Source organism: Oryzias melastigma, linkage group LG12 (genome assembly GCF_002922805.2).
Source record: "Oryzias melastigma strain HK-1 linkage group LG12, ASM292280v2, whole genome shotgun sequence".
Classification (NCBI taxonomy): domain Eukaryota; kingdom Metazoa; phylum Chordata; class Actinopteri; order Beloniformes; family Adrianichthyidae; genus Oryzias; species Oryzias melastigma.
In genome coordinates this window covers 22,998,906-23,013,292 of record NC_050523.1, presented here as the reverse complement: position 1 = coordinate 23,013,292, position 14,387 = coordinate 22,998,906, and the positions used below count along the sequence as shown (strand labels likewise).

Genomic DNA, 14,387 nt, shown 5'->3' with positions numbered 1-14,387 from the left:
CAGGCCTTTGATCTTAAGCTAATCACCACGAAGCAAAGCGACAGATAAAAATCCCCATCAGTTCCACAAATGCAACACTCATTTTCATAACAGTTGGAGAATCAACAAGCACAAACCTTTTTTTACGAAATACTTTTGAGCTTTTAGGCCAAACAAAAAACTGGGTGTTCACTCCGGGGCAAAGATGGCTCCTGCAGAAACGGAGATGGGGGTGGGGCGTACAAAGACGGGAATCTCACTGATTAAAGCAAAGATAAAGGTAAATCCTGTTTTGTCCGAGTGTCCTTCAGGCAGAAGAAATCCTCTGTTGGGAAAAACAGCCGCTTCTCTGGATTCAAATCCAAGGAAAACCCTTTCGCTCGGAAAAAAGCAACTGGCTTCTCCAAAGCAAGCAGTGAGAAGAGGCAGAGGAGCATCCCCAGAAGATGGATGACGAAGCCTCACCCAATCACAGGCAGCCACGCCCGGCCACACCCCTGGAACGTGATCCTCGTGGGAAAGATCCCACCGATTGTTTGCCTTTTGCAAAAAACACAAACCAAACCTTTTTTTTTTTCAATAGATCCTAAACACACTTTAACTCAGCATTGCTTTATGTTAAAAAAAAGGGAATCTGTGACCTATGTTAGAAGAACTGGAATGGTTTAATGGGAATCATTCTGCAGATTCAGCAGAAAAAGACAAGTTGGGACACCCAGAAAGAGACGGGGGGGTCCCAAACGTTAATATGTGACGACTTAAGAATGAGGATGGGTTGTTATGAAAGCAAGAGAGTGCAGACCAGGAGAGAGAGAGACATTAAATAAGGCCGATGCGCCACTAAAATCCATGCAGACAGCCAAATAAAAGTGCTGCCTGCTCTCAGCTTGAGTGTCAATTTTTATTGTTTTCCTTCATAAGAGCAACTGCAGCTTCTGTCATGTGTTATGCAGCGAAAATAGGCCGGACAGCTGATCTCTCCAGTCGGGGCGGCGTTCCGCCTCCAAATCTTTTACCGGAACGCCGCTCCAGCTTACTTTCCCCGTAACACAAAGAACTTTTTGACCCCACACCTTTAAAAAAGCTAACAGACAAAGATGTCAGTGTTCTGTTTTCTTTAATGAATGACATTGTTCCTCACACTTTACAGATAGAAAGAATATGAATCTCCTGGCAAGTTTAAAGCCACTAAAAGGATTTAAAATACATCTCGATCCAGTTTTATTTACGGTGGTCCTTCAGAGCAGACAGCCGACCTTCGAACCACAGAAATGCCCCGTATTTCACGTCCTGTCAGTCAGCTTTGACCGTGTTTGTGCCTTACTGTGTTGTCTGTACATCATTTAACACACGAATCATTTACAAGTCTTCATACACAAAATTTGGTCACGAGAAAGCCTGAAACTTTCCGAGGGTAAAGCTACGGGCCGGGTGAAGTGTCGTCTTGTTGCATAGCCCTACGTTTGAGTCAACAGTCTTCTGGGACAACACCAGACCTGCGAGTTCACACCCCCAGCTCTGCTCTCACGTCAAAGCTTGAGAGGAAGGACGCCTGCAATATTCAGGCTAATATGGCAAACGGGAAATCGATACTGCATGCTCGACGAGGCATGTGTCTCGGATTTATTCCAAGAGTGGCACTGTTCCCTTTCTGAGACGTCATCTGGAACAGGCTGGCAGTGACAGTGAAAGAGAAAGGCAAATGTCCATCACACACTCTTTAACCAAAGAACAGACAACACATGTGACGACCCTATCATGCACTACAAAGCTTACTTTGGATTAACTGGACTAAATCACATGTATCTACCACAGAATTTAGTTTAAAAAATGTTTTGTTTTTTTGCATCCTTTCCTTCTGACTTGGTTCCTCATATTTTTCCAGCTTACATGAGCCACATCTCAACACGTTATGGTAAATGAGGCACTTGGTTTTTTAGCCACTTAATGCCGGAAAGCATCTGCTCAACCGTGAAAACTGCAGAAACTAAGCTGTAGCTCCACTTGTAGCTCATCAGGTCTGATGATGTCATGGCAGAACTAAGAATGGAATCGTCACCCGAAACGACCAGAAGTAGACCGGCAGTGAGCGGCCGAGTCAGTGTCAGAGAAATGCTTCAATGAGCGTTTTATCTATGGCAGAATCGTTCAAATGTGCTGGAATTTCAGTGCAAGTGTTTAGTTCTTCTACCATTTATACCACTTATGCCATCACATCTCCCTGACTGTTTTGTCCTAACATCTCCCTTTACGACGAGTCCTGCAGTTCTCGCTGAACAGAGCCGACTTTGGGGCAAAAAAAGCACTTATACTCCGACAGATCAGCCGTCTCAGCACCAGTCGTCCTCCTCCCTCTCCCTGAGGTTCAGCGTCCCTCTGCTCCCACTTCCAGAGGCGGGGCTTACTCCGAGGGTGAAGTGGTAGCCGTTGGGCACGCCTGCGGCGCGTCCCTGCATGGCGGTGGCTGTGGCGGCCTCAGCAGTGCCGCGCTGGGAGGCTGCAGCAGTTCTGGCAAAGCGTCCTCCTCCATGGCTGCTCACGGCATCCTGGAAGTCCTCCGACTCTTCGAGGAGAGCCTGCCGGGAGGAGTCCAGGTGCTGCCTGTTCAAGTTCGGGTCCGAACCCATGCAGGTGACGGACAGCGGGGCCTCACTGTGGCCCACAGGGTGCCGGTCGTGCTCTGAAAGGCCTCGGCTCAGACGAGCCTGGTGTCCCGCCACGGAAGCGCTGCCTGGCAGAGCGGAGGAGCTGGCAGTCTTGAAAGCCACGCCTGGACGAGGCGTTAAGGGGGTCTGAGGGAGCTGCCGACGCCCTCGGCCTGCTGTGCTAGTGCCGGTGGGGGGGCCGACTTTTACAGCACCACTAACCTGCTGAAAAAGCAGAGAAAAGCACACAAAGTCAATGTTACAGCACCGATGGGCAGACCTGGCTCAAGTCTGGGAGGAAAACCAAAAATAGGACCACAAAAACAACACCAGTGAGAAAAAGGAATGCAGTTTATTAAAAAGGGAAACAAAGAAACAGCCCAATCTGAATTCTTCCCCTCCCGTCCATTTGAAGTAAACTGATAAACTGTTTCTGAATTGAAGCTGCAGCTTGTTCCTGCACACCTTTGTCCCATGAACCTCACCTGTTTGAGGGAGCCAGAGTCCTGGCCTTCCCCCGGAGACGTGGACCGGCTGGGACCGGCTGACCGGGCCTGACACGGCTCTCTGCTGCCGTAGCGCTCACAGGAGTAGTAGCGCTGCTTCTCCCCCGCAGAGGAGTGGTGCCTTCTTTCGTGGGGACGACTGCGATCCCGTTCCCTCGCTCGCTCTCTGGAAAAACCGTCGGCTGAGGGGTCTGAATGGAGAGAAAAACCTGACTTTTTAGGACAGGGGTGTCAAACTCAATCACACAAGGGGCTAAAATCCAAAATACACCTCAGGTTGCGGACTGAGCAGGATAAACATATGTGGAAAACACTAAAATTAAAACTTTGAAACCGAAACTTTTTGGCCCCTGAAGATGCTAGTGCTGATAGTTAAAAACGCTAAAGTTGATAGCTGAAAACGCCGAATTTGATAGCTGAAATCACTGAAGCTGATAGCTGAAAACGCTAAACTTGAAACCTGAAATTCCTGAAACTGATAGCTGAAAACTGTAAACATGATAGCTGAAATCACTGAAGCTGATAGCTGAAAACGCTGAACTTGAAAGCTGAAATTCCTGAAGCTGATAGCTAAAAATTGTAAACATGATAGCTGAAATCACTGAAGCTGATAGCTGAAAACGCTGAACTTGAAAGCTGAAATTCCTGAAGCTGATAGCTGAAAACTGTAAACATGATAGCTGAAATCACTGAAGCTGATAGCTGAAAAGTGTAAACATGATAGCTGAAAACTGTAAACATGATAGCTGAAATCACTAAAGCTGATAGTTGAAAACACTGAACTTGATAGCGGAAATCACCTAAGCAGATAGCTGAAAATGCTGAACATGTAAGCTGAAATTCCTGAAGCTGATAGCTAAAAACGCTGAATTTGATAGCTGAAATCACTAATGCTGATATCTGGAAACGCTGAACTTGAAAGCTGAATTCACTGAAGCTGACAGCTGAAAACACTGAACTTGATAGCCAGCTAAAGTATTAGCTAAATGCCAAATTAGCCTAAAAAACAAACAAAAAAGAAATAAATAAAACATAGGTTGGTCAAAACAGCTAGCATGTTGCTGAAAAAATAGCCAAACTTCAAAATAGCCGAAAAAATGTGAAAAAAATCCCAATTTATCCAAACAGCTAGCTAAAACATGTAGCTGAAATATTAGCTAAACTTCAAAATACTTAAAAACATCTTAATAAATGCCAAAATATTCCAAAAAGCTATTAGAATGCCCATTTTTAAAACTTTAAAACTGTAACTTTTCAACAAAATTATGAATAATAAAAAGACAGGAATATTATTCCAGAATAAATCAACTTAAAACATTAAATAACTTTCCACATTTTAGTCTACATAAAAATGTGTTTTGTCAAAATTATACAAGTTAGAAATAAGTGCAAGATAACATCGGACCATTAATAACAATAAAATAAAATGATCTGGAGGGCCAGATGTAATTACCCGGAGGGCCGGATTCGGCCCCTGGGCCTTGACTTTGACACATGTTTTAGGAGGATTAATAAAGACTTCCCATCGGTCCTTACAGTGAAGAGCAGGCTGCACCCCCCCACACTCAAAGACACTCAAACCCATCCCACATTTTGAAGGAAATGTTTCAATCATGTTTCACAAGTTCAGTTTTGACTGTTTTCCATTAAATATGTGGTTCTGCTCATATTTTAGGCTCTGTTTAAATTCACATTTTCCACACCATGAAACATTAGTGTGAATTCTTTTGGATTTAATTAGGAAAGTCAAATGAGGGATTTAGTGAGCGTCCAACTCTTCCCTCTCATCTGTGAAACAACTAATCGCCGTGCGAGGAATTCACTTCTACAATCCCGCATTCGGGTTGCAGATATATTAAGTCCACTGACAGACACCAATTCATCAAGATCTAATAAGTCAAGTCTGCTAAGAGCTTCATGGCCCTAAATTCAGTCTATCTCTGCTCCTAATGTTCTCCTTTCTCACCAAGTCGGGACTATAAATCCAGTTTGACCTGTCCTCAGTGGCCTTTCATCTTAGCAGTAAGACCCCCCTGCAGCCGTCATGCCACCGGCTCTGATCGCTTCAGCAGATGAGCTCCGATGGAAAACAAAAGCTGCAGCCGTGATACTAGAAACAGACGGGGATTCACTCTGCTGAAGACAGCATTATGTAATAACGGTTTACGATTCAAACACATGAAATAAATGAAGCTGTGATGCAAAAAAAAGCTCCATTCTTCATAATGTACCAATGATTGTAATAGTCCCCAAAAGCTAAATGGAAAAAGGACAAGAGGTGAGATTCCACCAGTCTAACCTGAACTGGTTTCTTACATTCAGGACAAACAGGTCTGAATGTCTGCAGGACAGCTCAGAATTCAGCAGTCACCTGTCAGTCAAAATGACCAGTTTTTAGTGCAAGTTCTCTGAGGAAAATTGTGTTTTGGGTGTTTCTAACATGATCTTGGAGCATTTTCTGATGAAGAACGCTCATGAAGAAAATTAAGTTTAAAATTGCATATCTAAGAACTTCTTTATTCAAATAGTTGTGATTCAGGAGCAGAAAATACTCTCATTGGGTCACAGTATCAGAGCTCTGCCTCATTCTGGTGCATCCACTTGTAGATGAATAGATCCATCCTTTGTTTTCCTCGTCTGAGCAGGAATCTGGTTTAAAACTAAATAGCTCTGATATTGCTCTCCATTTTTGTTGCACCAGTAATGTTAGGTTGAGGTTGTGAGGAGCTGTAAGCTAGTGGGACAGCGTGTAAACAGACGTCTTAGTTATGGAGGAAAGGAAAAGGGGGTGGGCATCTGTCAGAGGGGAATTTCTAATGAACTTCTCACATTATGCAGAAACTATGTCCTACAATTTTTTTAAAATTTTGGTATAAAACAGCAGAATCATAGATGAAAGATTGCTGGGAACGCTTCGAAAATAGATCAAAATATGATCAGAGTGAGCCTCTGATAAATATATGATCTATTTCACAAATATGATATTCAGCTATTATTGATAACAAATCTAGAAAAAACGTGTTCTATTTTATTGTAAGATTGTGCTGTTTTGTATGGAAATGTATTGCATTAAAAAAAACAAAAAACAAAAACAAAAACAGGAACTCTTTTTTTGTTTTTTTGTTTTTGGAATATACAAAAAACAAACAAAAAAGAAGCGTTTTGTGTTTCCTCTTTAAATTTCTCTCTACTTTTTCATGATAATTTCTTGATTACTACAAAAGCAGATAACTACTCAATGGTGTGGCCTTCCAACAAGCTCACTCCTGATTGGTGAGAGTGGTTGCCATAGAAATGATGACTCAGATCAATCACTATGTGGTATCGCAAAAAAATGGCGACTGAATTGACTTCTTTTTGTTGGAATCAAAAGCATTTTCTATGGGTGACGTCACAGTCACTTGATCCAGTTCTCTTATACAGTCAGTGGTATGAACCTCATCTGTTCATGATGAACTACGATTAAAAGTTGAAAAGCCACAATGTGTCCATGTCATAGACATGTTTTGTTTATGTGCTGGTCATGATATTTGTTCTTCCTACTTACTCTATCCACAAATATAAAAGAGCAAAACATTAAGAAGCGATAAATAATGACCAGGATGAACTGTTTATTTCTGTTTATGAATTAATGTTGGACACAAGGAAGCACCAAAACCCATGTCTGACCAGGATGCTCACTCTGTGGGGGTGGTCAACACTGTGGCACATAATCTGGTTTCTGAGATATTTTTGATAACATTTGGTATTCGAGGTGTTTTTTCTATTTTTTTAATCACATTTTTTGTTTTGTTTTCCAAAATCATGTTTTTTTTCTTTTCCATTTTTTTTAAATTCAAATTATCTTTCTGTTTTTTTGTTCAAATTTTAGGACTACACCGTAAAAAGTGAAACATTAGATCAATTAACCAAAAACTCTGTAATTTGTTACATTTAAAAATATTACATTTATCAAATACCATTGTTAAGTGGAGTAAACCATGAATCCAAAATGTTAATTTGATGAATGCTAAAAAAAACCTAGATATGTGGCATTACCTGCAATAACCTGTGTGGTACCTGTGTGAATACTATAAGTTAAGGATTCTGAAACTAATACATAGCTAAAAACGCCAAAGCCTGCTAAAATATTAGCTAAATGCCAAATTAGCCAAAAACCGAAAAAATTGAAAATGTCAAATTTTGCCAAATTAGCATATTATTAAAATATTAGCTAAACTCAAAATTAGCCTAAAAAACTGGATAAATGTCTAAATTAGCCAAAACAGCTAGCACGATGCTAATATATTAGCTAAATTCCAAACTACCCTAAAAAAAAGGGAGAAAAAAAGTCTAATTTTGCTAGTATCCTAGCATTTTGTCTATATTTGCCAAAAACAGCTAGCATGTTGCTAAAACAAAAGCAAATTCCAAATTACCCTAAAAAAACAGTAGTTACTGAACATCTTAAAGTTTGAATGGTGTTTTCTTCCTGAAAGTTTGCAGAAGGTCACAAGGTTCAAGTTTTTAAAGGATTTTGAGCAATTTCTCATTCATTTCTTATGGGGCATATTTTACATAACATTTAAAAAACTATAACGTTTATGAAAACCAAAAGTACAAGCAGTAATGTCCTGAACGAGCTGAAGGTTTTGATAGTTTGATTGACTTTTTACGTGCCAAAAAACATACGGAAAGGAGCAGGACAATCAATCTCTATAGTGCTTTCCAGCATTAACATAATTAAATGTAACAAATTACACAATTTATATTAATTAATCCAACTTTTTACTTTTTACAGTGTACAAAGCCAGAAGATGAGGACATGCCTACAACATACTGGCTCATTCTAAGAGAAAGAATAATGACATAAGAAATTGCTGTGGAGTTTGCTTTAAGAATACATGAGTACTTATGATGTTTTTTAGATTATTTAGTTACAGAGAAATTAACAATGTTTTCTTGTACTATACTGAGGGTCCCTGGCTGCCTCTACAGCTTCACATGGATCAACATCAAGACCAATCACAAGGTTAAAACAGGCAGGTTCTCTTTATCAAAAAACTCAAGAGTTTAACTGTTTTTCTTCACACCATCTCCTGAAAAGTTTTTTGTACTCCAAAAAATGTGATTTGAAGTCTTTGCTTCAAATACCTCACAAGCGTCTTGTCTGCCTCACCTGTGGTGCTGCCTGGTTGCACAGATGCAGCTTTCTCCAGCGACCTGTGTTTCTTCTCCCTGTCCTTGTCCCTGCGCCGGTGGCAGCGGTGGTGGTGATGGTGGTGGTGGACCCTCTCCTCCTCCTGTCCTGGCCCCACCGGAGACTGCCCGGCATGCTCCAGGTCATAGTCCCTCAGCTCCACCTCGAGGTGGCTCTGCGGCGTCAGCGAGGATGCCGAGCGCTTTATGGGGCTGAGGTCAACGATGGGCTGAGAGGGTGAAGCAGAGGGACGAGGTGAAGCGGCTGAGCGGGCAGCACTAGTGGGGGGTTCACCCATGTCACTTGAACTGCATCAACTAAATATTCACCACTCACAAAAAAAACACAAACAATAACACACAACCTCTGTGTAAAGGCCGACAATGAAGCCCTTCTTCTCCAGACTGCAGAAGGTTCAAGGAGAATCAACAGTTTGGTCCCAAATCTAGAACTTTTAGAACATAGAAAGCTAGCAGGGAGATCTGCTAGTTCAAGGAAGAGGTGAGTGTGACTGTCCTCTGCTTTCATGTGCTTCTTATCTCTAACTTTGCCATATGTTCAATTTTGAGCAAATAAAATAACCATGAAAGGATAGAAATAGCACAAAACAGTCAATAATGTCATCAAAGTGCAGAACTGACCTAAACCTGATCGCCTTTTCTAAGAAACAGAGTAAAAGTCCAATGGTTGCTAACAAAGAGGCTCTGCTCAGAACTAAAGAGGACCTTCAGCTGTCACAGCTGCAAACCAATAACCAGAACTTTTTGGATAAAATTGAGGAGCCTCCAGTCACACGCAAGATAGCGCCAGAAACAATCTCTAGCCGAAAGTGGAAATTTAGCAGATTGTTGCGTAAGCGGAAATTTCCTAAACTTTAGGAAACCCTTTCAAAAGGTGTATTTTAAAAACTTTTCAGAACTATCAGCCTTTAAGATTTTAAATGTGAATAAACTGTGACTGCTTAACAGTTTAGTGTGCAAGATGAGCTTCAAATTGATAGAGAACATTAATTGTTAATATCGTCAATATTAACAAGTGTTCAGATTAGTATGTCTACACTCGTTTACCTCCGGAGAAAAAGCCTGCGAAATGCCATTTTTTCTCTGTGAATCATCTGATCGAAGGCAAAATTCCACTATATTTTCTAAGTAAATCAGCTAATCATCGGCGAAATGTCGTTTTTTTTCTCTGTGATCAGCTGATTCTCTCCGGCCAGAATCTCTTGATAAAATTTGATCTAATTTAGTTTAATCATCATCAAATCTGTTAATCTTAAATAAACATTTTTGGTTGGATCCAAGAAGAGTTCTCATAACAATAGACTGAAGCTGAACGACTGTTGGAAGTTCAGTCAAATCCTTGGAAAATAAAGGCTTTTCTCCGCCTCAAAAACACAGAAATGATAAAGCAATCTTTGACTTTAACTTTCTAAAGTTATAGTAAGCACATGAATCCCAGCTCTAACTTCCTGATTGAAAGACACATATTCTTGCTGCAGCTTTATACGTTAAATAAACCACTGTGGATCTGAATTGATGCTTTTTCTTTTTCCAAACACGCTTTCTTTTTTAATAAATAGTTACGTCTGATTATCTCTGTGAGAGGTCAGTGACACTCACCCTTCCTGCTTTTTTATCCCTTAACCAGTTGAGGTAACAACACCAGCCTAGTGAGAGAGGAAACCAAAACAGCAGCTGCCTTACCACGCCACCTGCTGGTCGACTGTTGGCAATAAGAGTTTTTTGACATTTGAAAACTGGACAAAACGTAATCCACCTTTTAATTAGCACTAATTTCAGTTTTTCTTACAATTTGTCACCAACAGATTAAATATGTGTCAGAAATTGTATTTGTTATTTTTTTAACCTTTAACCAGGAAATTAGAAAATCTCTTTTACAGGGGAGTCCTGGCCAAGAGGTGACAAAAAACGCATTAATTACAGTTAGAAAAAAACAACTTCATTTAAATACAGTTCCAAACTAGAAAAGTTGCATTTCCTGCAATAATTCTGGTGTGAATGCTTTTTGCTGAAAGTAGTCGCTGAAGATGCTGAAGCTTTTTGCTGAAAATGGTGACGCAATTTACTTTAATTGCTGAAGGGATTTGCTGAAAATGCAAAAGCTAATGTTACATTTGATAAAAGGCTGAAAATATTGTTAAAGAACTATGAAAGAGCGCGGAAGTCGACATACATCTCTGAAAAATACAATTGCTTTAAAATCCCCAATACATGTCAATTCTGCAAAAATATTTAGTGTGTTGCTCAAATTAGCCAAAACAGCTAGCATATTGCTCAAATACTAGCTAAACTCCAAAACCGCCATCAATCAGTAAACTATATTAGTCAAAAATGTTAGCATGGGGATTAAATAGAAGCTAAGCTCTAAATTAGACTAAAACCCCCAGTAGATAACAAATTAGCCAAAAAAGTTAGCATGTTGCTAAAATATTAGATAAACCCCAATGTTTTTATTTACTATAAAAATTAAAACATAGCCCATGAATATATTTAAAGGCTTGTTGCTAATCTACTTAAAATTTTGAAATGTGAAGACTTTCTCTTTCATTTCCTACAGGGCATATTTTGCTTAATATTTAAAAAACTATAGAGTTTATTGACTTATATTGACCCTGTTGATACCAAGTTTGCTGAAATCACTGAAAGTGTAATTGAGTTTTTACGTGGCGAATAAATGTACAGAAAGGAGCAGGAGAATCACTACCATGTGAATGCTTACTAAGCATTCTTAGGGGCTGCCGTGCTGTTCTGCTCGTTCCTGTCTCACAGTCTGGCCAGTTGTTACAGTCAGAGACAACAATATCACAACACAGTAAGAGTAACTAGATTACAGTTTCACTCTATGAGTGTTCAGTCTTAAAATCCCACCTTTGAAACAAGTGCTAAAACTCGCTTCAGCGCTTGGATTCTCCCTGCTTTAGTTCTCATCACTGAAGGATAAAGTGATGCAAACTAAAGAGTCCGTTTCTGCTTCCCTTTCAAGACCCAAAGAGCCTTGAAATGAGTGGAAGTGAGGCGTTCCGGAGAGAATTCAGACTTGTTTGCTTTTCCCGCCAGTGTAAGAGAATCAGATTTTAAGACTGAACGTCAAAGCAGAGAACAGCAAGAAATGGACAGAAGAAATTTTTAATGCAAAAAGAGCAGCAGGAGTTTTTCGTAATCACACATGCACACACAGACCGGCAAATGTCCTCGCTTCCAAATTTTGACCTCGCTTTGTTGGTCTAAAATTCTCGCTTGTCCTCGGTACAGGCTAAGTGTAAGAACAAAACACACACACATACACACACACACAACATCTAAAGTTCTGGACAGAGGTGCTCACAAGTCCCTTTAATGTGAGTCCAAGTCAAGTCCAAGGTCGTTAAACTTATTGTAAAATAGAATCTTTTACAAAGTACATATGGGACATAAAACAATCACGTTTCTGCATTCTTAACCCAAATGCACTGGAAAAGGGACTTTTATTTTTAGAATAAGTCTTTGAGGTCAAATCCCAAGGCTATGCAGGTGAGGTTTAAGTTCGAGTCTCCAGTGCGAGTCCCCGTCTCTGGTTCTTGACCGGCTGAAAGCAGAGGAAATGCCCCCTGATGCAGACGCTCGTGTGTTTGAGGAGTTTTTCAAACGCTGCAGGTGTGCTGCTCTGTGACAAATGGAGGGGTGTGAAGTGTGTGCTGTGATGTAAAGAGCACAAAACAGGCAAACAGACATAAAAAATAAAGAAATAAAGGGAGAGGACAGGAGGAGGGCGAAGAGAAGAAAAAAAGAGAAAGAGCGGTGGCACAACAGGTGGTACATACTGCCAGGTGGGTCCCGGGGGCGTGGCGAGGGTGGCTCCGCTATCAGACAGCACGCACAAAAGGAGGTGGGCAAAACATTAGCAGTGAGCATCAAATAAGGGAGAGGGGAGACAGAGATGAGGAGCAGAGGGGGTGAAGGTGGAGATATTTAACACACACTGTTGAAGAAAAGTGGCTCATCCACAATGTCTCTTTAAAAAGGTTACACAATTTTGTTAAATTGAAAGTGTAAAAGTGGGGGAAATAAGTATTTGATCCCTTACTGATTGTCCAATTATAAATAAGTTGACAGTCCATCATCCTAATGGATTATTTGAACAGTGAGACAGAAAATCGAGAAATCAGCTTTAAGGAATTTATGTTTATTTGCTTTTCATTGAGGGAAATAAGTGTTTGATCCCCTAGTAACTGTTAAGAGTTTTGGTTCACACAGACTATGAGACTCTCCAAATCACCTGAAATGAAGACCTGTTTGAACTGATCACCTGTAGAAGACACCTGTCCACAGAATCATCCATCAGTCAGACTCCAAACTCTCCAACAGAAAGACTAAAGAGCTTTCAGTGGATTTAAGGGAGGAGATTATAGATCGGAATAGACTACAAAACCATCAGCAACAAGCTGGAGGTTAAAGGTCACAACTGTTGGTGCCAAAAATCCAAGAACGTGAGAATCAATCCACCTGTAGGTCTGAAGCTCCAAACCAGAAATGGAGGCTTTGATTCAAGAAATGCTTGAAATGCTTTTCGTTTTAAGAAGTAGCCTATTTTTCAGACTGAGAGGCACCTTTATCAGAACACAACAGTCTAACTTTATTTAAGTCATTCACAAACATTTGAAGAATAGTACGCCATCATGCACTACAGTACCCACAATGCTCCAACAATCCATCAACGATTCAACTTCATAGTTGTACAACACATCTAGACACCACTCATAAAGCAGACTTTTTCAAGGGTTGTAATTGTGTCCTATGGTCTGAAAAACACCAAAAGGGTTAATAATTAGCTCTGAATTATTTCTACATAGCTAAGTTTATGAATTTCCATTAAAAATGGTAAAATAAACTGTATATAGTCGTTTTTTTTAATTACTGCTGAAAATAAAATACTTAATACAACATTTGCTGCATTGAGATGATCATATGTCTTTTATTTTGAAAGGGAGTCAAGTCAAAAGTTATAACCAAGTTCATCTTTATGAAAAAAAATGCTGTTATTCTCGTAATGTTTATGCTTTACTTATGCACAGAAATAATCATTTGTTGATTTTTATGATAATAGTAAAATTAACATGAATACAAAGGAGTGTCTTATTTTTGTAAGACTTTGTGGCTCCCATTGAGTTCTGGTTGGTGAGAAATCGACCCGAATGACTAACTGTTGAAGGTTGCAGACCCCTGCTTCAGAGAGTGATTGGGAGAAGGTTCTGTGGTCGGATCAGACCAACGTGGAGCTCTTTGGCATCAACTCAACCTGTCGTGACCACAAGAACACCATCCCCACTGTTAAACATGGAGGTTGGAGCATTATGGCTTGAGGGGGTTTTTCTGCACAGGACCACGTCACTGTGTGGATAGGAGGGTGGGTGGAGTGAGAACCTCCTCCCTCCACCAGGAGGCTCAAATGGGTCATGGGTGGATCTTCTGACAGAATTTTGACCCCAAACATTCAGACAAGAGAAACCAAGGAGGAAGCATCAGATCACGGTCATGGAGTGGTCCAGACAGGCAATAATAGAAAACCTATAGATGGAGCTGAAGCTCAGAGTTGCTAAGCAACAGATACCAAATTGAATAGATTTAGAAAACATTTGTGAAGAAGAGTGAACCAAAATTCATCCTGATATGTCCAGAAACCTGATCACCAACTACAAGAAACGTCTGAGCTCTGTGCTGATAATAAGAGTTGTGCATAAAAGTACTTAGTCTTTGCATTAAAAGAGATCAGATGATTATTTATCTCAGTGAAATACAAATATATTTATATCAATTATTTAACTCACTGTTCAAATAAAGGATGACAGACAGTCAATTTTGTCTTAGTTGGGCAAACATATAAAATCAACACGGATTAAATACTATGAAATACTTTTCCTCCACTATATTTTCCTAGTTGGAAACGTTCTTGATGGTTTCTCTAAAAAAACTCTAATCTGCAACCACTTTGAGAAAAGTTGGCTAAAAGATTACTGCCATGCCCAGCTGGTTTACTGAAACAGCTTGGAAATAGGATGCAAACCCTCAGAGCCTGTTGGCA

The 14,387-nt window shown here is 40.2% G+C and overlaps 1 protein-coding gene across 16 annotated transcripts in view; it reads right to left on the bottom strand.

Moving 5' to 3' along the window:
- Positions 1-1,079: 1,079 nt before the first annotated feature.
- The window catches only part of cacna1bb (calcium channel, voltage-dependent, N type, alpha 1B subunit, b), a 212,020-nt gene continuing 198,712 nt past the window's right edge, over positions 1,080-14,387 (bottom strand). For 14 of the 16 annotated variants that reach the window (XM_024298888.2, XM_036214634.1, XM_036214636.1 and 11 more), the window contains 4 exons: positions 12,130-12,168; positions 8,289-8,538; positions 3,110-3,321; positions 1,080-2,849 (listed from right to left, as the gene is read on the bottom strand). In XM_024298888.2, coding sequence (XP_024154656.1) covers positions 2,310-2,849; positions 3,110-3,321; positions 8,289-8,538; positions 12,130-12,168 — 1,041 coding nt within the window. In that variant the 3' untranslated portion in view covers positions 1,080-2,309. The remainder of the gene's footprint in view (positions 2,850-3,109; positions 3,322-8,288; positions 8,539-12,129; positions 12,169-14,387) is intronic. The other 2 variants (XM_036214639.1, XM_036214641.1) reach the window with 2 other exon arrangements.